Below are 21,661 nucleotides of genomic sequence, written 5' to 3'. Positions count from 1 at the left end.
TAATCTTCCGGTAACAGTAGGCTAACTTTACGTTCACCAGCGCATGACGATGTTTTGATTCAGACTGCACAAAGAGAAGAGGAGAAGATATACGGGTCCGTTGTGAATGTGTCTGTGAGAGCAAATATAGTGTAGTTACAGTAACTACAGTAGGTGCGTCAGAAATGAGAGAGGGGACATGTAAATAAATGTGAGCTGAACAAGCGCTTTTTTTTCTTTTTTACAGATTGTTTCAAAGCAGCTTTACAGACATAACAGGAAAATGTTGTAATAATATAGTTAAATATAAGTAGGTAATAGGTAATACCTATTGCTTGACAAATAAAAAAAATAATAATAAAAAAAAATATATATATATATTTCTCTATATTTCTCATTTTTGCCTATGTAGGAGATCCCTGTTTATTATTATTATAATTCTAATGATGACATGAGTAATGATACATGGTGATATTATTAATACACATGCTTATTCTTTCTCTGTCTCTCTTTCTGCCCTACAGATGACTGAAAAAGGTGAACGCTGTAGCAGCAAAGTGTGGGACTACTTCTGCAAAGATTCCTCTAATGCAGTGTTCTTTTGATCATTAAAAAATATATACTTTAGATGTGCAATTGTTTAGTCATTGAGACTGTAATCTAAGGCTTTTTTTTAACATAATCCCCTTCTGGAAAATGGTTTATACAGCCCACATACATAGAACAGGCAGATATTTTGCTATTGAATGTTGTGTAAGTGTAGTTTATAGGAAATGGGTCTAATATCCAGTTTATTTTCAAAATCAAAATATCGGCTTATAAATCGGCTCTTTTCGAGTTAATATCGGCATCGGCATCGGCCCCCAAAAATCCATATCGGTCGGGCTCTAGTTATTGGTGTAACTGTTAGGCCTATTTTATCAATTGACTTTGTTGTTTTGCTTGCTATAAGGATGATTTCAGAGCTAAACTAAGTAAATTAATTAACTTGTAAATACTTTTTGAATATCTTGCATGACACACAATGAATTACTCTGTTCACAAGTTATAATTAGCTACTTAGATTTTTTCTCCACACATCAGGGGTTTAGAGACAAATTGTTCATTATTGGTTTTTGGTCTGTGTTCTCTTATTTCTGTCAAACCGAATCAAAAGTTAATTTGGATGCTTGTTAGGTGCGCACTTATTAAAAATAAACCGCTCCAACAGAGTAATCGCACCAATGTTTAAATCGAACCAAACTTGCCAAGTGTGAACACACCCTTACACAACCCACCCAAACCTGTATGACTCCTGTGTAAAAGAATTCTAAGAAAAATGTCCCCATACAATGGAAGTCAATGGTAGCCAAAACTGTTTGACAGGTTTATAATGACATAAAGGTGAGTAAATGATGACAGGTTTAAAAAAATAAAATAAAATAAAAAAAATAAAAAAATAGTTTTGGGTGAACTATTTTAAGATTAACAGTCTGGGTCTGGGGAAAAGGGTGAAACAATAAAACTGCACAGGCTACATAAAAATAATTTGAAAGTAGTAAATAAAAGATGAAAGTAATAAAAAAAAGTTTACAAGATAATTTTTATGTGATCATATAATTACATTGTTCACCTGGTCGACAAATCCTATAACAATAACATCATCAATCTACCCTACTTAAGCCTACCCTATTCAGACATTTCTGAAGATCTATAAATAAAAAACGTCCAGAGAATTCAAGCTTTGCATCTAATAATTCACTCTCTCTCTCTTTCTGGAGTATGTTGTGTGACTACATGTCCCACACGACTTTGCGGTCAGAGTCCCGGATGTCTTTTACGCCGGAAGAGAAGCTCGAGTCTTTTCCAGCCATCTTGTGGCATCTAGCAGCGAAGTGCTCGCTCAGGCCCCGTAGAATCGGAGGAGAATCCTGCTGAAAGGGGGCCATCATGCCCGGACATCTGCAAGAAGGTTTCGGCTGTGTCGTAACCAATCGGTTCGACCAGCTATTTGATGATGAAGACGATCCGTTTGATGTTTTGAAGCAGGCAGAAAAGAAGAAGATGGACGCGACCGCTCCTGGTGCCGCCAAGACCGCCGCGCAGGTTACAAAGCAGCCCAAAAAGGAATCACAGAAAGAAAGAAAAATCCAAGTATCAGAGAAGGAAGAGACACAAGCTCCCGTTCCTCTTAAGAAAGATGGTAAATATCGCTTGCGTTCAACTCGCCATTTGGTCACACTTTCCCTAAGTGAGCAGTCTGCAAAAGACGCTAACGTTACTAAAGCCCATGAGGTCACGCACAACACTTTTGTTGATGAACTGCCTGACATCTCAAAAACTTCCAGTTCTTTCAGCAAAAGTGTTTTTCGCGCCATACATTGTTTCTATGTGACGCACGCAGTTGAACCTGTTGCTATCATTATTTTCTAGGTTCTTAATGAACTGCAGGCCTATTGGTAACCATCGGTTTGTTTGTTAAATGTCTGGTATATTTGTGCATTTAACTCTACGTGCTAGTAAAAATATCTCATTCGGTACTAAAAAGAACTGCGTATTGATGGTCTCCGAATGTGCACTCCGTTATTTCATGGCTTTTTATTAGCGCTCGAGCTGCAGTGCAGTTCCAACCTCGTGTTTGAGGCAACAGTCGCTCCTCTCAGACATGACACTCCCATTGAAAAGCCTCATGTTGTTATTTGCTTGACGCCGGTTTTAAACTTCATTGCGTGCTTTAAAATTGCGCCAGCCGGAACAGTGCTGAAAGTAGGGTTGTCAAAGTTTTTTTTTTTCGGGTGTCATTGGCCCTCACTGATCTGGATAAGAGGAGGTAGCGGGCTCGTGAACAGGTGCGCGCACGCGCGGGCGGGACGATGGGCGCGTGATCAGCTGTTGGGCCGCGCGAGAGCGTCTATTTCGGTAGGTGGAGGGTGGGATCAGTCAAGAGGCGCAAAACATTATTATCGGGCCCCTCGACGCGGAGTGTATTGGTTTGCTAGTGTGCAAACTAAGAAAAACACAGACCTCCCCTGTGCAAGTAAATTAGATAAACAGACGCAATATATCATAATGTGTATTTACATCGTTCTTCCCTTTAAGATAATTTTAGTAGTGTCCATTTTTTATTTATATATTTAAAAGGATAGTTTGTCATAAATTAAATTTATTAATCTCCTCATGTTTTAAACTTTTGATATACAGAATATGTTTTGCAGAATGAAATTCCCCAACTTTTTTTATAATCTTATTTTAATAATTGATTATTGAAAGATGCTGTAATTTAGCCTTTAGAGTTACACTAATGAAATTTTTAAGGGTGAGCAAGTATTGACATTAATTGAAGTGAATTTTATAATTAGATCAAGACACCGCCTTTTTTATTTTTATTTTATTTTATCATCATCATTCTTTTCTATGATACTTGTTGGTATCAGTGTAGTTGAAACCTTTGTGTGTCTATTTTGCAGGCATGAAGAAGATGGGCCGCCGGCCGGAGCAGCAGGGTCAGACAGGATTCCAGCAGCAGGGAGGTCAGGGGGAGGGTCGTCCACCAGCAGACAGGCGGCCTGAGAGGAGACCACCACGTGAACGACGCTTTGACAAACCTGCTGATGAAAAACCTGCTGAGGGTGGAGAATTCTCGGTGGAGAAGTGAGTCAATTGACCTTTGTTTGTATGTTAATAAAAAAAAAAAAAACAAATAATTTTATATATATATAAAAAAAAGAAAAAACATTTAATTCCAGCTGAAGTATGCTTTTGTTTTTAATGGTTTATTTATCTGCTTTTTATGTTTATTTCTGATAATTTGAAGTTGGCGTGAAGTGAAAATTCAATGTGTCTGTTTTCCAAATCCATGTTTTAGATCTTATTGTAAACAATTAATCTGTGTGTATGTTTCATTTTGAAAATAATTTTTTGAACTCGTAGTTTAATCAAAATTTCATAAACTCTTAGTGAAAACACCTGACTTCTCTTTGGTAATCCGCTTAAACCTTTCAAGGAATTTAATGCATTTTTTTAACTGCATAAAATTCTACAGTAATTAAGTGAAAGTGAAGTGACATACAGCCAAATATGGTGACCCATACTCAGAATTCATGCTCTGCATTTAACCCATCCAAGGTGCACACACACACACCGTGAACACACACCCGGAGCAGTGGGCAGCCATTTATGCTGCGACGCCCGGGGAACAGTTGGGGGTTCAGTGCCTTGCTCAAGGGCACCTCAGTCGTGGTATTGCCGGCCCGAGACTCGAACCCACAACCTTAGGGTTAGGAGTCAAACTCTCTAACCACTAGGCCACTACCTCCCCTGTAGCAAGATCCAAATTTAGGTAAGTTCAGCAGAAATGGCTGACATCTAACTGCTGTATTATCTCTCCTCTTCAGGTCTGTCGGTGACAGGCCGTTCCGGGGTCGTGGAGGTGCCAGAGGAGGGCGCGGAGGCCGGGGCAGAGGTGTTGGCAGGACGGACGGCTTTGACTCACGCGGCAAACGCGAATTTGACCGACACAGTGGCAGCGACCGATCGTAAGTCATTTGCATCCACATGTTGACTCCAACTGTAATGCTGCCCATGTGACACATCAAAGCTAAATGTTATTTTTTGTTTCAGCAGCCTGAAAGCCGAGGAAAAACGTGGAGGGAGTGGATCTCATAACTGGGGCACTGTTAAGGATGAGTTGAGGTCAGTGGAGCAACAGATGCTTTGTCTGCCAAAATCTTGAAAATGCAGATGAGTTTGATTCACATACTGGTCAGTTGGAGGCGTTGTGGTTCATTATGTTTTGTGAAATTGGATACATTTCTTTTTACAGCGAGCTTGACCAGTCAAATGTCACTGAGGACACCCCTGAAGGAGAGGAGCACCCGCCTAATGACTCAGAGAACAAGTGTGTACACTTCAGCTCTAAATTAGCACTGCTGAGTCATTCTTTGCCATTTGCTGCCAGCACTGTTAGCATATGTTGCCGCCTATAATTTAAAACAAAAAAGTGTGTAACAATGTGTGTAACATTAGGCTTGATTCAAGCATGATGGCTGTATTAAAAGCACAGCACGTTTACAATCTTAAACAGTTATTGAAAGGACAAGTACTACTAATTTGATTAATTGGGATTTTTCCATGCGTTAACTAACTAGATGCAGCACTTTTAGGTCAGTTGTGATGTTGATGTTTCCACAGAGAGAATGAGGTTGAGGACGCTAAAGAAGAAGGTCCTAAGGAAATGACTCTGGATGAATGGAGAGCCCAGCAGAGTAAAGAGAGAGCCAAAGTGGAATTCAACATCCGTAAGGCCAACGAGGGAGCTGATTGGAACAAAGGATACGTTCTGCACAAGTCAAAGGCTGAGGATGTAAGTAGAATGACAGCGTTTGAGCTTTGTGTTTCATAGTGTCCATTTTTTGTTTCATGCTAAATGTAAAACTGTGCTGCATCCCTACCATTTCCCGAGACAAGTTATGTTTAATTAAATTATGTCCATTTCATATGACATCATTACTCTAAACGCACAACCCCAGTGTTTTTTAAAAACACACAAGTCTTCAGGCTGCATTATTGAGAAGTCATGTCATTACATTCATTGTCTCCTTTTGTTGCTTCAGTCTTTTTCAACCCAATTGAGAAATGAACAGTTTGAGTAGTTTGGATGTTGAACTAAAATTTAAGTTTCATAGAAAAGGACAGTATTATATCATATACATGTTCACTTTCCTGCAGTCCTCTGTTGATGATGCCTCTGGGGATCACCACTTCCGCAAGCTAGCGAATGACATTACATCCCAGCTGGAGATTAATTTTGGTGACCTGGGCCGCCCAGGACGTGGTCGTGGAGGACCAAGAGGTGGCAGGGGAGGCCGTGGGGCACCTGCTACCAGGCCACCTCGCGAACGCAGGCCAGACAAGGTACAGTCTCTTTGTGTATTTGATCTGCAGGTATGCATCTATATTTGTATGACTGTGGAAGAGTTCGCACATCTGCCCAAAGATGGATCTTGTCATCACAACCTTATTTAAAGAATTACGTACACCTGATTCGATCATGATTTCTAATTGGTTGTAAACATTTGGCAGTCACACATTGTTGAAAAGTTTGGGGTCAGGAAAAAAATTAAGAAATTGATTATTCAGCAAGGACACATTAAATTTATCAAAAGTGACAGTGAAGACATTTGCATTGTTACAAAAAAAGTAGATATTTTAAAAGCTGTTCCATAAAAATTCTGAATAATGCATCAGTTTTCACAAATAAAGATGTTATGCAGCCCAGCTGTTCAAATAAATGTAGCCATAGTGAGCAAATCAAGACCTCATTCAAAAACTTTTTTACCATGATGTTCATGGCTGCTTGGGAAAAAACATGAAGTACATGTAGAGTAATATTGCTAGATAATCTCAAAGATTAACCAAAACTCTTAAAGTCCGTCATTTGACTCAAATGGGCTGCTTTTCTTGTATCTGCATCTTTTAGGTCGGTGGAGTGTCTGTCCCTAATGTGGACGACCCAGAGGCTTTCCCAGCCCTGGCTTAAGCTGCCCAGACAGCGCTCTGCTCACCCAGGAGGATAACTCCTCAACGGGTCCCTGTCTACAAGGCTTGCATGCAAATGGATCCTTCAGCAGATGAAATGATGGAAGACTGTCATCCATGCCATTCACCCCTGAGGACTGATTTTACTTGTTTTAGAAAAAAAAGATGGAAAATAAAAAACAAACAAAAAACAAAGGACGGACTTCTTGCTATTCTGAAGCAAATTATTGGTCGAGGTTTTGTATTTAGAAACAAGGTAGCAGGGATGTTTTCATACAGCGTTTCTTTTGTTGTTTTTTTCGAGAGAGAAATTATGCATTGTTCATGGATACTTTTTGTACTGTTGCTTGAAAATATGCGTTTCCAAAAACCAGTTTATCTTAAGGTGTCCCATAGCTAGCTAGCTTTTTACACACACGCCTCAAAAGAAGGCAGCCATTTCAGGAATAAGATCTACAAGTTAAGTCTTTCAATTTGTAGAGGTTACTGCGTCTCTAGGGGAAGTTACAGAGCATTTTGGTACTGCTCTGTTATTAAACATCTTGATTCATGGAAACCAGGCCTTAAAACAATCTGAAATCATTTCAATTATTATACAATTTATGATTCATAACTTATCCAAGATATAGTTCAGATGATTCAATTGCATTCGCCACAAAAAGTGTCTTTTATCAAATGACCACTGTAAAGTTCTAAATGGTATCTTTATACCATCAACTCTTAACTCAGGATAGTATCATACTTGTTACGAAAAGTTCCAGTGTAAATAAGAATAAGAAATAAGAAGCAAGTTTACACACCACAATCCTGTTTACTGAAAAAGGAGAGCTAGGTTATGAATTAATCCTGTTAGAAATGACATTTTCTTTCTTCCCCATTGCTTTTACAACCGCTTTACTGCGTAACTGATCTTAAAGAAACCCCATCCTGTTGAGTGTGGAACAGCTGAGTGCTATGATAATGTGTGAATTCGTACCCTGCTATTAGACCTCTGTCAATAATTAAAAGAATTGTCGTTTCATACAGAGTTGTGTGGAATTTAACTTCAAAGATGAAACTGCTTCAGACTTGGTCTTGTCTGATGCTTGTCTGTTACATTTTAAAGTCTTGAGTTTCTTTAAAAAAAAAAAAAATAGGGATACTGGTCTTGTTAGTAGCAGTATAGGATGTCTTACGCTATGGTGTAGTATTGGTTGAAATGGTCTGTGAGATGGAGTTTGGCTTGTAAATAACAAAGAGGTCCCAGTTTTTAACATTAAGTTAATGCATTAGTTAACATGAACAATGAGATTTTTTTTTTTTTTCAGCCTTTATTATTAATCTTGGTTAAAGTTGATAAAATGCAATTGTTCAGTGTTCGCTCATGTTAGTACATGATGCATTGATGTTAAAGGATTAGTTCACTTTCAGAATGAAAATGGTCATCTTTTACTCACCCTCTACTTGTTCCAAACCTATAGGAGTTTTTCTGAAAAATATTGGTGAACAGTTGATAAGCACCATTGACTTTCATATTAGGAAAAAAAAAAATACTATGGAAGTCAATGTTACTCATCGACTAAATATTTATTTTTAAAGCGGTTTGGAGCAAGTGGAGGGTAAGTAAATGATAACAGAATTTTCATTCTGGAAGTGAACTAATCCTTTAACAGATTCAAGTTTTGATTTTAAAAATGTTACATTTTGAAACTAAAATTAACATATGCTGTAGAAATATTATTCAGCGTATTCATGTTAGCAAGTGGGACCTTATTGTAAATGAAATATTGTATATTTATTGTAACTGAAATAACCAGTTGCTCATATAGTGATTCCCGGCACCGGTTAGTTGGCATTTGGAGTGGACTTACACTTGCAAGTGTATTTTGCAAAAGCATTTGCCAGCTGTCAGTATTTCTGTATGCTGTTGCTGGCTATTCCCATTTCCTTTAGAAATGTTGCAATTTAGTTTATTATTGAGGTTTAGTTTGTGCAATACACAGGAACAACTATTTATGGCTGACTGGTAAAATGTCTATCTATAGACTAAAATCATGTGTTGCCATCTGTCCACAAACAGTTTTACCATATAATTTTAAAGTTGAAGTGACAGTAAACCACACACATATCCAAAACCGAGAACATATTTATTTTGATGCTTTGACTTTAAGTGAGTGAGAAGTGACATACAGCCAAGTATGGTGACCCATACTCAGAATTCGTACTCTGCATTTAACCCATCCAAAGTGCACACACACAGCAGTGAACACACACACACCTGGAGCAGTGGGCAGTCATTTATGCTGCAGTGCCCGGGGGTTCGGTGCCTTGCTCATTGGCACCTCAGTCGTGGTACCCACAACCTTAGGGTTAGGAGTCAAACTCTAACCATTAGGCACGACTTCCCGATTTAACATGTTTACATGCAAATACAAACTTTACATTAAGACAGTATTCAGCTAAGCTGATGAAAAACAGATGTGATTATGACAAATGTATTTCTGTCAAACATCTTGCATTGAGAGAAGATATGAGTACCGAGTCTGCCTTGATATTGAAACTTGTGCAATTTTTTTCTTGATTGTTGTGAAAGAGTTCAAAAGTTACAGTGTTAAAGTTAGTGTTGGACAGCTGCTGAGTGTTTTAGTGGAAAGAACAACTGTGTTGAATATGGCCTTAAACCTTTTCAAGTTACATTCATTAAGTATCCATACTCCTGATCGGCTGTTACCAGTGTTAGATCATCTGCATTTCAGAGATAAGTAGCTGAGGCAGGCCATGTGTGCTTAAAAGGATATGAGAAGTAAACCTTTTTGTTTCAACCATTTGCCACCCGTTATCACATTCCTCAAACACAGCCATATAAGCTTTTTAGAATTGGCATGAAATTAAAATTAATACATTTTCTTATTTCTTAATTCATCCATGCATTTTTTTTATGACATCATTTTTTTTTTTTTTTTTTTTTTTTTTTTTTTTTTTATTATTAAAATAGAATTCAATCTTCCGGTGAAGCAACAGACTTCTATGCCAGGCTTCTCCAAACATGTGATCCACTTAAACTAACCCCTTCCTTAAAATCAACTGCAAGCTTGCATTCAGATCTACTTCCATCCAATCAACAACAGATAGAAATAAGCAAGTCCCTGCCATACATTTGATACATTTCATTTGGATGTTCATCACAGTATCTGTCGCTACTTCTGTTTCATTACGACTTTAAAAGGACTAACATTAGCTTGAGATGCCCAGATATGAGAAAGACGAAAAAGTTTGTCCTTCTGACTGACAAATTATTCTTGGGATGTCCATGGTTATTTTTCAGCATCCATAGTACAGTCACAGTCGGGTCTAATTTTAATGCCTCTTGAGAATCATGTGCAATCCAGAAATTCACTGCAGTCTATTTTCACTACATCCAGTGTCAGCTTTCCTCCAGTTAAAACCAGGGGCTCCAGGAAAGGGCTGTGAGTGCTTGGGAAGAATTCAAATTCATCCAAACTCCTCTCTCCTTTTTCATATTCATCTTCCTCCTCTCCTCCACTTATTGCCCCATGAGTGGAGATGTAGTCCTCCATGATGTCTGTGATCCTGGTGAATTGGGTGGCGTCAGAGGAGCTGGACTCCTGAGAGAAACTTTTGATGTAGGTGCAGATGGAGGGATACGGAACTTCCTCAACCTCCACATTATCAGGCTCTTCATTCACACTGGAATCCCACTGGTCTAGATAGAATTTAATTTCACTCTGTGGGAAGGGGAACAGGTGTGAACTGGTGAATGAATTACATTTATAGTTCACATTTACACAATTTTAGTCAACAAATCCAATTCCATGTTTAAACAAAATAACAATACTGCAATAGGTTTGGGAAAAGGCTATAATAATATGCCTTCCTCCCTACTATGTGGGAGGCAAAAAACAGTATGTGAAAAGTGTTGATTCCAAATTACATGACAAACATTGTAGTTAGTAACGTAATCCATTACATTACACATTTTAGGTCATTTAATCAGACTACTTTAGATTACTTTTGATCTAACTCGTTTATCACATTGATTTAAACAGAATAATCTTGTACCATATTGATATAAAAATGCAAAGAAAATATATTCCATTCATTGTTACTAACAACATAAAGTGCATTAAACATTGCATTACATCAAGTTTTATCAAGCAGGTTTTTGGAAGGAACTGCAAGGGGTTTTGTGAGTTCAATAAAAAGCTAATAATTAATTACATCTTAAAAATTAAAATTAAAATAAATCATTTTTAAATAACATGAATCAAAATAAAACGACAAAAAAAATAATAATAATAATTTGTTTACCAGTATGTCATGTGATCAAGCTCAGATAACTGAGCATGCAAATGTGTTACTTAATTATGTATCCAGATTAAATGTAATCAGTTAATACCCAACTCTGCATGCCATTGGGCTCATACAAAGAATGAAAAGTCCCTGTGCTATTGTACTGTATATCAGGGGCTAGCTGCATAAACAGCCATTATGTTAAGCTTTTCAGTCGGTCACACTATACTTTTCGTGCCATTCACTTCCATTCGTATGTATGAGAATTCTGGAGACACAAGCTTATGCAAAGAAGTTTTGCATTTCAAAGCTTTCCAAAGTACAGGTTGGGTGGCTTGCAAATTAGTATCATGTGTGAACAATAGAAGATTGATACATCATAGTATGACCTCTTAAAAGAACAAGCTTTAAAACTGCAGGTTTGTGGCAGTGCAGGAAAGTGGATGTGAGGGTATTTTATTTATTTATTTATTTATTTATTATTATTTGTTGAATTAATATTTTTATAAAAGAAAAGTGCCCACAGAAATTTATTGTAGTCTACTGTGACCAACCCTGAAGAATATGTCTTAAAAACTAACTTACCAACTAGCAATTAGTCAAGGGGTAATACATTTAAGAAGTAATTACATTTTGTTCTCAAATTAGACATTTTTATGTAACTAACTTAAAATTATAACCAGTCTTAAAAAAAAAAAAAAAAAAAAAAAAAAACTTAGATGACCAACTTGTAAGACTAGTCTAGGAAGTTCATGCAACTGGCCCCAAAACTCTTGCAGCCTGCGTGGGCATTTCCATACATTTACCTGGTCATCAGCGTACGTCTTTGCACATTTGCTGTTTGCTGGATCTGGAATAATAGGCAGCAGACACTGGCAACAGCATAAGAATCTATCGAGCAGAACAGACATGGCAGTGTTTAAAATCACAAAAAACAGCAATTTTTTTTTTTTTTTTAATTAAAGGCATTCTGCTGATTCTTACCTTCTGTGGACAGAAGAGAATTGACAGATGCACAGGAGGATTAGACACGCCAAAAGTACAGCTCCACCAGCCAGGATCACGAGGGACAGCATTTTCTCAGCTGAAAGAGGATGACATAGGTCACTCTTACCAACATCTTTTTTCACAAAAGCATTTTTAAACCCAGTATATGATGTTGAAGTGCTATAAACTACATAAATACATACAGTCTAATGGTGTGCAGAATGGGAGAACACTTCCTCTGGGTCCCTCCCCTGCATCAGTCCAGGCAGTGACCCACAGATTGTAACACTGTCTTGGTGACAGACCACTGATGACATACTGTCTCTTTGGATGGTCTACACCTAACGCCAAAGTGTAGCACCACATCAGAAAACTAATATCTTGATTTAGCACTGTAATTGATGAACATCCCAAGCGAGCAGTCTTTTTATGTTGCTTAATAAAAGAAATCTTGGGAGCCAACAGAAAATATTGTATCAATGTTATACATTTTAACATTTATCCCCAATTAATGCTTGTTGAACTCACTTTAAATAAGATAAATCTTACTGAAATTGTGAATATCTCCCTTCAAGTTGTCCATCAAGTAGACAGTGTATTTTTTCAAACAGCCTCTTCTCTTCTTTTGAGGGATTTCAGACCAGGCCACGCCCGAGCTCTCTGTCTTCTTCCAGTGAAGTTCAGGATCTGGACCCTGTTCTGGAGCTGTGAATTCCAAGATGAAACAGTGATTATGATAAGGAGAGTCGTGCATTTTTATGTATATTCTCACCAGGGCTACATTTATTTTATTACAAATACAGTCAAAATAATAGTAGTGTTTGTGTTATATACATATTTCTGTTTTATATTTTACTGCATTTTAAAATGCAATTTATTCCTGTGATGGAAAAGCTGAATTCTCAGTAGCCATTACGCCAGTCTATAGTGTCACATGACCCTTCAGAAAGCATTCTAATATGCTGATTTTGTGCTCAAGAAACACTTCTAATTATTGTCAATGTTGAAAATATATCAGTTTAATATTTTTGTGGTAACCATTATTTATTCAGGATCCATTGCTGAAAAAAAAAATCTTTAGTCACTTTCAATCAATTTAATGTGTCCTAGTTGGACACATTCAAAATCTTACTGACTCCAAACTTTTGAATGTGCATTGAACTGTGTATGTGTTTATTTAATCCACTTTGATGAATATTTATACAGAATAAGCATTAGGAATTAACCTGATTGCCATGAGGAGATGCCTTTAATGGTTGCCATTTTTGGACCAGATGATCGCAGAGCGGTAACTGCACCCTGATAGCATTCTTGAGGCTGCAGACCTGGACAGACAACAGAATAAAAGGTACTTCTATTACAGTCTGGAAATCAACCAACTTATTTTGACTGGTCTTAACTCATACCATCCAATTAAACCTGCCTGTAATGTGAGCTGTGGTATCCACCACTCTGATCCACTGAATCCCCTCTATGTTTCCAACTGGATACCAATGCACCACATACTCAGTGCCTGCAATGTCAAACTTGGGCCAGAAGAGGGCAATGCTATGATTATTCAATGGCTTGTGTGACAGTAAACCTGTATGCAGACCTGTGAACACAATAAGCACGGCTTAACTTTGCATATTGACCACAAGCATTTAGCATCTTTTTATTATTTTAAAGTTGGACTAAACCACAGTTATTTGGCTCAGCATTGCAAAAACTTCAGAAACCAAAGGCTTACCTGGAAGACGCAGCTGAATGATTTTGACAGGAGATTGACCCTCTGAGTTAACTGCGGACACTGACACAGAACAATTATAGCAGCATATGCTCTGATTTCTGCTGGGTGGAACTGCAATGATAGAGTTACTCTTTCCCTTTTGCTCCAGGACACTTATATTATACCTCTGAATTTTCCCCTTGGCATCTGATATATTCAGTTCCTAAAACATAATAAATATGAATATTAAGGCAATCTTTATTGTGCAGTTCAGTTTGTCTGAATGCATGCATCTGACCTGTGATAGAGTCAGCCATTAATGACATGAGGCACAAACATGACTCTAAAAGAGAGAATTCTCAAATCCATCATTTCCTCTAAGCCCCTACTCAGTTTTTGTAAACTGAAACTAACTGTCGACTAACTTTTGGTTTCAGACTAACAGTGTGTTTGGGAAGATGCAATTCACACAAGCAAGCCATTGCTTAGTGGTGGTTTGACCTTTAAGGGCCTGTGTGAAAAGTAAAGTAAAGTGGGAGGGGATTGTGTAGGGACCTGTCCGTAGCATGTACACCGCTAAATAAAACATTAATAGAAAATAGGTTGGTGGAGGGTTACGTGCCTTCCAAAATATGCGGAAACACTTGCTTTTAGATTCTGGGGGTTTCAGTTCTTGGAGGTACCATACATCAAGCGCCTTATCAGGAGCTAAAGAGAGAGAGAAGAATAAAAACAGTTCCGTTACAATCGGTCATGCTCTTTTTCTTTCACTTGGCATGTAAATTGTTGATAATCAATATATTGTGGGATGTATTTCTCTAAAAGAATTTCTACACGTTTTTTTTTTTTTTTTTTTTTAAGTTAAACCAAAAGTCAGTGCAGTTCCGTCAAATTTGAAAGTCTTCTCTTCAATCACTTTTCAACTAAGTCTAGCAACACTAAAAAGTTAATTGAATCAGTCACCACTCAAGTTTGCTTTAGCTAGTTTTGCCCCATTTTCTCAAGCACCTGAGACATACAAGTAGTGACTATCCCACGTTAGTACAATCAACTTATCTAACACCATCATACTTCTGAAGCGTTCTTACCAGAACACGCGCAACTAACTACATTCATTTGATCCCTTCTGCTTTCTGATGACTTTAAAAGAGAGAGCAGCTCAAAATAACTATACAAACTAAGCTGCCTTCAAAATTCTATAAATACAAAATGTGACTTAATGAAGGTCCTTACAAGTCATATATTTCATAACTTACCTTCTTCTTTTGTTTTTTTTCGCTTTGGTTGACTCCAGTCACTCCACAGTCCTACTGTATGGTTTATTTTCCTCCTAATCTGGAAATTGTACATGGTATCCGGATGCAGTGAGGATATGTTCAGTCTGCTCTTATCATTATTCTGCGGAGACAACATAATCAAATGTGTTATCTCACCAGATGTGATCTCTTAAATAGGAAGATTTCTCTGTTTTACTGTTAAAATGTCTGTCAAGAATGTCTGAATGCTTCTTTTAAAAATGTTTGCATCTTTTTTTGCATGAAACAAATGTAGATGGAGTTAAAACCATTGTGCAGCTTAATATTTTTATAGAAACTGTGATACATTTCTCATAATCCTTTGATGAATCAAAAGTTTAAAAGAATACCATTTATTTGCTGTTCATTTTATATATATACATAAATATATATATATATATATATATATATATATATATATATATATATATAAATAATATATATATATATATATATATATATTCATTAGATATATATATATATATATCTTCATTCACAGTTAAATACAACATGGCATCTATGAATGAATCACACACTGTTTGATGTCACTAATGCCAATACACTGATTCATAATTTCCCCGTTTGTGTTCCAAGGAAATGAGGGTGAATAAATGACAAACATTCATTTTGGCTGAACCATCCCTTTAAGCACCAGTGGAAAGCATCTTTAGGTTTAGAATCAATGAAACCATCTCTGGATCTCCAAACATATTTCTTCATCATAATCAAAACGTTTTGTATTCCTGCAAAGCTGGCTGACCTATACTGTATGGAATAGTTACTGAAATAATTTCATTGATAACGAGACATCAAGACTTATGTTGTGGGATGAGCAACAGTCAGCGGTTCAGTTTCCTAATGATAAGGGTTGTGAAAAACCCCTTTCTTGACATTTCTTATTCCAGTTTTGAGTCATCATGGAGGGCTTGTGGTTTGACGACCAAACTAATCGGTGAGGTTTTGTGGGTTTTGTTTGTGTCATTATGAATCGATCTTTGCAACTCTGCATTTTTATTTATCAGCTTTTCCAAGATAGACGACGGAGGGGTGTGCAGGTACAAAGGCTTTGACTCTGAATACCACTTCAATCTGATTCTAAATGAAGATGCTGAACAATTAAACCACATTTTAGAATCAGAAGCTTTACCTGGAAGGTGTCCCAGATCACATTTACAGCACTGTACTGGATTTCAACCAAGTTCATGCTGTGATTGTCTATGTGTAGGCTGCACCATCGGGAGGAGCAGCTCACATTAAGGATTTCAGGCATTGAGGGTTTTACTGTAAATAAACAGAGAAACATTGCATCATTTTCAGTCTACAGCTGAAATGCAGTCCAATTCTTTTTGGTTTTAGATGAAGTCAAGATAAGATCTTTTGCTGCAGTCATCTGAAATAATAAACTCAACTAGTGGGTTGGTGTAAAAACAATCAATTCAATAAAACTGACCCAATTTTTATTTTTTGGAATCCCCCAACACTTCTTGCTAACCAGAAACAACATGACAAAATGACAAGCAATAAAAGCTTCAATGCAGATCATTTGTGTCATAAATAGCCAACAATTTGTCTGTTCTTGGTTTGTTTTTTTCTGTTTTTTTGTTTTTGTTTTTTTTTACGACATGGACAGTCTTAGGTGAGAAACTGAGAAGTTTTTGTTCTAGTTTTAATGCAGTGGCTCTCAAGACGAGTTCTTTTTTTTAATAAGACAAAACAAGCAAGCACACAATCTAAAACAACTAAAAATCTAAACTAATTAAGAAAGTTTTTCCATGGTATTAGAAAACCTGGATATATGAGGCAGCCTCATTTTAAAAGTGTGATATCTCCAGACCAAGAAAGACAGGTAAAAAGAGTAAAATCATAAAAAATCCATCAACATTTTTATAATGAATAGAATTTTTTAATTATGCCAAACTCTAAAATATTTAATCAGGTAGAAATTATGAATAAAATATCAAAAAAAATCTGCACATTTTAATATTGTAAATATTAATATTAATATTGTATTGTAAATAATAAGACTGAGAATGGCCTTTGAATAAAATGGTTGAGAACCACTGCTTTAGTATTTTACAAGTAGCAAACAAAAATCTCATCCACACACTGTACTGACTGGCTGTGATATGCATCATGCAGCATTTCTGCTTTCGGTGTGCACAGAAAAACTTTGTCTATTTTTTTTTTTTTTTTTTAAGGATGCAACAAATGCAGGGTGTAGTTAAAAGACTTTGGAGAACTGTCAAAAGTTAATAAATTCCATCATCCATATTAAACATAATCCTAAACAGTGAATTCAACTGAATGGTTTCACTCTTTTTGTTGTTTGAAATTATGTGTTTGGGAATTTCTTTACCTATATTTATGAGGTTGATGGTGTGAGGACCTGAGGTTTTTATGCCCAGGGTATTAGAGACATTGAGCCACACGACGAGCTGTGACATTACTGAGCTTTTGATGGGGAACGTGGAGTGACAAAATCCTGTAGAGTTCATAATACTCCTATAGCCAAGGTGCAGGTCACCATGAACCCTGAAAAAGCACAGGGAAAACATCAAGTAACATAATTAATGAGACTTTTACTTGTGTCTCTGCTTTTGGTTGTATCATATGATCTGTAAACCTAAAGATCCTCCTTGTAAAGCTGATTTGACTCTTTTTACTAACCTTAACTGACATGTGGTGTCGATTATGGTACCTCTTCCTGTTGTCCAAATGCAACTGACATTGTGAGAATTCATATTTTGAACACAGGTGAGATTTTGTGGAATGTCTGGAGGGTCTGAAAAAGAAGCACATGACTGTGAAAGTTTCAGAACTTCAAAGTTTCAGAGTCTCCACCCTTGGCCAAGGGTGGAACCAGTACCATCGCAAGGGCTGTGCGAAGTGTGCGACCCCACAGGGCCATGCGCCTCTAGAGGACCTCGCTCTCGGCCTATATTTTAAGTTGTTTATGTCTAATTTTTATATCTGTTTTTCCACCTATTTTGTCCTTCAAAAGACTAAAATAGTCACAGCTGATAGACAGTATAAGACTGAGTAAAGCTGTTTGTGGTTAGGATGACAAAAAGGTTCAAAAGTGAAACTTTTAGGCTGGTCTGCCTCAGTGGTCCATCAGCGCTCGTCAGTGTCAGAATGATCGAGATCCAATTAAATCAAAGAAGGTGGGTCTTACTGTCACTGTCACAATGCAACGAGAGTTCGTGGAAAAATGTAAGTAGTACTGTATTAGAAAACTGTTTTACGATAGAAATGTTCGGCGACCGACAGTAATAGACTATCTAGTGATTTTTCTTTAGTGAGTTTTGATTTGAAAATATGTGATCATGATTAAATCATAAATGAACGTGACAAAAGACGTTTGCGTGTTTGACTATTAGACATACAAATAAGAGTGAATGTGCACATTTTAAAATAAAATATTATTTTCAAATAGTGTAAATTGATAACTACTTCATAAGTACAAAAAAACTTGGAACTTATTTTAGCATTCTTATTTACTAATTCCCTTCACTTTTAATCCTTTAATTGCTTTATTATTATTATTATTATAATTATTATGCAGTAGATCTTACAATTCTTATGAGCGTGTGCATGATCAGGATTCGTGCGCAAGCATGTCAGTGAGCACGGCATCACAATCAATCAGATGTTAAAGTTGCATTCTATTCTATAGCAGCCCCCACCCCCACACACACAATTGGGCCTCACACCCCCCCTGCGACAGCCCTGGGTGGAACAAATCATACTTGTCGACTTTTCCCACTAATTTTGTTTCAGTAATAAGTTTCAACACTTTACAAGCACTTTTTTTTCTGTGCACATAATTTGTCACTAAGAGTAGGTGTCTTTATTTTGCATCTCTAAAAAAACATATTTCTAGCAAAGTTGACTAATGTGGCATGATATAAGACAGGGTTACCACACCTCTGAACCAGTGGACCTCCAAGACTTTTCCAATAATTTAAGATTAGGATAAAATCGTTATATAAAGACTGCACTGAGAATAACTTGGAAAATGCATAGTCACTATAGAAATTTAGTGATCCAGACTTTCCATGTGTGTGGAAACCCTGAAATAAAGACATGTTATATAAAGTTACAAACTTACATCCTGGTTTGATGTCGATTCCACATGGTTCTGGGTTCCCCTCACACCTGCAGCTCAAAGTGTTAAACTCTGTTATATTCTCAATGTTCACAGACAGCTCTTTTGAAATGTTTTTTTTTATATATTTAATTTGCGTCCCATTCCGAAAAATTAGTTTGGTGCATTGCTTGTTAAAGATACAGGAGAAGGTGAAGCTGGATCCTAAGAGGACTTCTTCACCTTTGCTTGATCTCACAGTGCACACAGCTCCTGCAAGAAGCATAAACACAGAGGAAGCATAAATTTTGTTTTATCACAGGAAAGCGCAGGATATTTGCACCAGGGTTGTAACCATCATAGACATTCCTCTGCACTCCCCATTATTTACAACAGTCATATGCACTTATTAATAGTTAATTCTTAAATTATTACATTTTGTCCACCACAATCCCAAATATGTATTCACATACTTAAGTTTTAAAAGTGTTTTGTATAATAACTTAATTAAAACTATGATAAATTCAAATACAAATCTGAACACAGAAGCCAAATTTAGCATGTCTTATTTCAATTCCACATTCTCAATGCATCACATTCTCACTGATGACGCTGTTCTAAAATATATGTTTTGATATTTAGACCAAATAAAATCTCATGTATTTGTGTTTCTTAAACTTTAGACAATTTTAGTCTTAAGGACTCTCTTTGTCATTTATTTTGATAATAACATCCAACAGTCAACAAACATGCATCACCAAATCTGCAAATTCTTTTAAAAGTCATGGTGTCAAGCCACAGTGTCATTTCCACCACAACACGAAAGGATGTACTTTTTTCTTTAATAACATTCTATGCTAGAAATGAGAATGATGCACATGACTTTAGATGTTTTTTTTTTTTTAAAGGCCTTAATGTCGCTGAGCCTGTAGCTAGCATCAAATAATATTAACAAAATTTTATTTTCATGCTTTTTGAGAAGTAGCAAGAACGAACGTAGAAAACATGATACAGTTTCCAAGAGCTTCAAATAGGCTAATGGGGAAAAAAGTGGTTTGTTGGAATATAAGTCAAACTAAATCTAAAAGCTGAACTGAAATCTAAAGAAAATCCCGTTAAATTGAAAATAATTATGTCATACCTCCATGTGCACCTGTAGCCAGGATGAAGCACAACATTACAAGGACCGACCACGTACATTCAGAAGACATCGAGCTCAGTGCTGAAGACCACACAAACTCACAAGACCCTCTGTGAACAACCATTCATGAGATTTTAAGCGTTACCTTCCCATTTTACTTCCTTACTGAGAAATTCAAGTCACTCTTTTATCATTTAGCTAGACAGGTGGAAAATAACGTGCTCTACAACAAACGAAGCTGTATAGTTCAGCAGTATACACGTATTATATTACGATAGAAGGGCGTTTGTCACGTCGCGTCAATGTCGCGTAATTTTGAGACTTGAAGACCAGAACGGTTCATCAGTTGAGATAACACTTTTAACACTTTTCAAGATTTGATGGTATATAACATAGCTGTATACTTACCCCTGCCCATGGGACAGAACTGTTCGGTTTGGTCATTGGTGCTGATTGTGAGTTGTAATGTGGCAGTTGAGCCGTCAAGCGCATCTCCTCCCTCTCCTGTTGAAGAACAGAGAGCGCGCGACGTCCTGTGTGATTTGTAACGAACGAGCGCCAGTGACATCAGTAACTTCTACACTCCGTGTACTGTAGGATACACTTAGTCAGGAATGTTTTTGTTCGTGTCTGTATTGTGAAGTGCAGATAAAGCACTAATCATAACGGTCATTATACAGTCATGCATTGCATTTTGAGGTCTGTTTTTTCTTTCTTTCTTTTTTAGCAAGGTGAGAATATAAAAACCAAAAAAAATCCTGTAGTACTAGTAAAGCTATACGCTTAAACTTTGTTAATCATAACTTAATAATTTAATCATTAACAGAATTGAACCTGATATAATTGAAAAATAATTTTCCTATTAGTGTAACCATTAAAAAAAAGGTTTATCAGATTGATTAACATGAAAATATTTATGAAACATTTCAATTAGAGGGGAAAAAACTGAATAAAACTGTAGAATTTTTTTAATAAATTAGTCAGTTTTCATGCAAGAACATGGATGTTTGCAGATGTTTGAAAATGGCATGTTTAATGTTTTATCCAATTAGCCTAATGCATAAATGATGGGAACAAAAATGTAGCCTACTGCATAACAGGAATGATTCAAAAAGTGCTGCAGTGCAAAATAACAAACCAAATAACAACCACTCGCGCACCAATAACTAATGATATTTTTTAAGTTAAATTAACATAACATCTAAAGCAATGTACAAAAAAACCGTTTCATCAGTGCAATAACATATATCAGGGATAACAATAATCTATACCTGAAATATAGTTTTTTATATTTTCATATAATTTATTGTTATTTAAATATATGTTTTTGCCTTGATATTAGGTTTCCCACTCATCTATAATAGAGGACACACAAACACACACACACACACACACACACACACACACACACACACACACACACATATATATATGTGTGTGTGTGTGTGTGTGTGTGTGTGTGTGTGTGTGTGTGTGTGTGTGTGTGTGTGTGTGTGTGTGTGTGTGTGTGTATGTGTGTGTGGTTATGTTCAATTTGAGGTCTGAGAAATTTAAAGGGGTCATATGATGCTGCTAAAAAGAACATCATTTTGTGTATTTGGTGTAATGAAATGGGTTTATGCGGTTTAAGGTAAAAAAAAAAAAAAAACATATTATTT

At 36.6% G+C, this 21,661-nt stretch overlaps 2 protein-coding genes across 4 annotated transcripts; one reads left to right on the top strand and one right to left on the bottom strand.

Moving 5' to 3' along the window:
* The first annotated feature begins 1,796 nt into the window (after nucleotides 1-1,796).
* On the top strand, nucleotides 1,797-7,518 carry LOC109091395 (plasminogen activator inhibitor 1 RNA-binding protein-like). Of its 2 annotated transcripts, none has more exons than XM_042758450.1 (8): nucleotides 1,797-2,161; nucleotides 3,426-3,609; nucleotides 4,353-4,493; nucleotides 4,582-4,650; nucleotides 4,781-4,855; nucleotides 5,149-5,320; nucleotides 5,686-5,871; nucleotides 6,437-7,518. In XM_042758450.1, the coding sequence occupies exons 1-8, from the start codon at nucleotides 1,909-1,911 to the stop codon at nucleotides 6,494-6,496; spliced, it is 1,140 nt and encodes a 379-aa protein (XP_042614384.1). In that variant the 5' UTR covers nucleotides 1,797-1,908; the 3' UTR covers nucleotides 6,497-7,518. The 2 variants fall into 2 exon arrangements, with proteins under 2 accessions (XP_042614384.1, XP_042614383.1); XM_042758449.1 differs by having other exon boundaries at nucleotides 4,579-4,650.
* Nucleotides 7,519-8,602: 1,084 nt separating this feature from the next.
* Nucleotides 8,603-20,578, bottom strand: LOC109055180 (interleukin-12 receptor subunit beta-2-like). Of its 2 annotated transcripts, XM_042758448.1 has the most exons (16): nucleotides 20,412-20,550; nucleotides 20,004-20,113; nucleotides 18,887-19,135; nucleotides 17,443-17,557; nucleotides 17,132-17,307; nucleotides 15,923-16,056; nucleotides 14,737-14,878; nucleotides 14,103-14,188; nucleotides 13,502-13,703; nucleotides 13,196-13,366; nucleotides 12,999-13,097; nucleotides 12,322-12,477; nucleotides 11,976-12,113; nucleotides 11,770-11,869; nucleotides 11,592-11,676; nucleotides 8,603-10,220 (listed from the first exon to the last, which is right to left on the bottom strand). In XM_042758448.1, the coding sequence occupies exons 2-16, from the start codon at nucleotides 20,071-20,073 to the stop codon at nucleotides 9,849-9,851; spliced, it is 2,295 nt and encodes a 764-aa protein (XP_042614382.1). In that variant the 5' UTR covers nucleotides 20,074-20,113; nucleotides 20,412-20,550; the 3' UTR covers nucleotides 8,603-9,848. The 2 variants fall into 2 exon arrangements, with proteins under 2 accessions (XP_042614382.1, XP_042614381.1); XM_042758447.1 differs by lacking the exon at nucleotides 20,004-20,113 and having other exon boundaries at nucleotides 20,412-20,578.
* Between the last annotated feature and the right edge of the window lie 1,083 nt (nucleotides 20,579-21,661).

The sequence above is a fragment of the Cyprinus carpio genome, chromosome A6 (assembly GCF_018340385.1).
Source record: "Cyprinus carpio isolate SPL01 chromosome A6, ASM1834038v1, whole genome shotgun sequence".
In the NCBI taxonomy this organism is placed as follows: domain Eukaryota; kingdom Metazoa; phylum Chordata; class Actinopteri; order Cypriniformes; family Cyprinidae; genus Cyprinus; species Cyprinus carpio.
This window is presented reverse-complemented; position numbering and strand designations above follow the sequence as displayed.

Coding starts and splice junctions, on each gene's coding strand:
- LOC109055180 (XM_042758447.1), bottom strand. CDS start 20,571: ATGTCACTGGCGCTCGTTCGTTACAAATCACACAGGACGTCGCGCGCT. Junction 14,189..14,736: donor AAAAAAAACAAAAGAAGAAG/GTAAGTTATGAA, acceptor CTCTCTCTTTAG/CTCCTGATAAGGCGCTTGAT. Junction 11,870..11,975: donor ATTCTGCACACCATTAGACT/GTATGTATTTAT, acceptor ATCCTCTTTCAG/CTGAGAAAATGCTGTCCCTC.
- LOC109091395 (XM_042758449.1), top strand. CDS start 1,909: ATGCCCGGACATCTGCAAGAAGGTTTCGGCTGTGTCGTAACCAATCGG. Junction 4,651..4,780: donor ACTGTTAAGGATGAGTTGAG/GTCAGTGGAGCA, acceptor TTCTTTTTACAG/CGAGCTTGACCAGTCAAATG. Junction 5,872..6,436: donor GCGAACGCAGGCCAGACAAG/GTACAGTCTCTT, acceptor TGCATCTTTTAG/GTCGGTGGAGTGTCTGTCCC.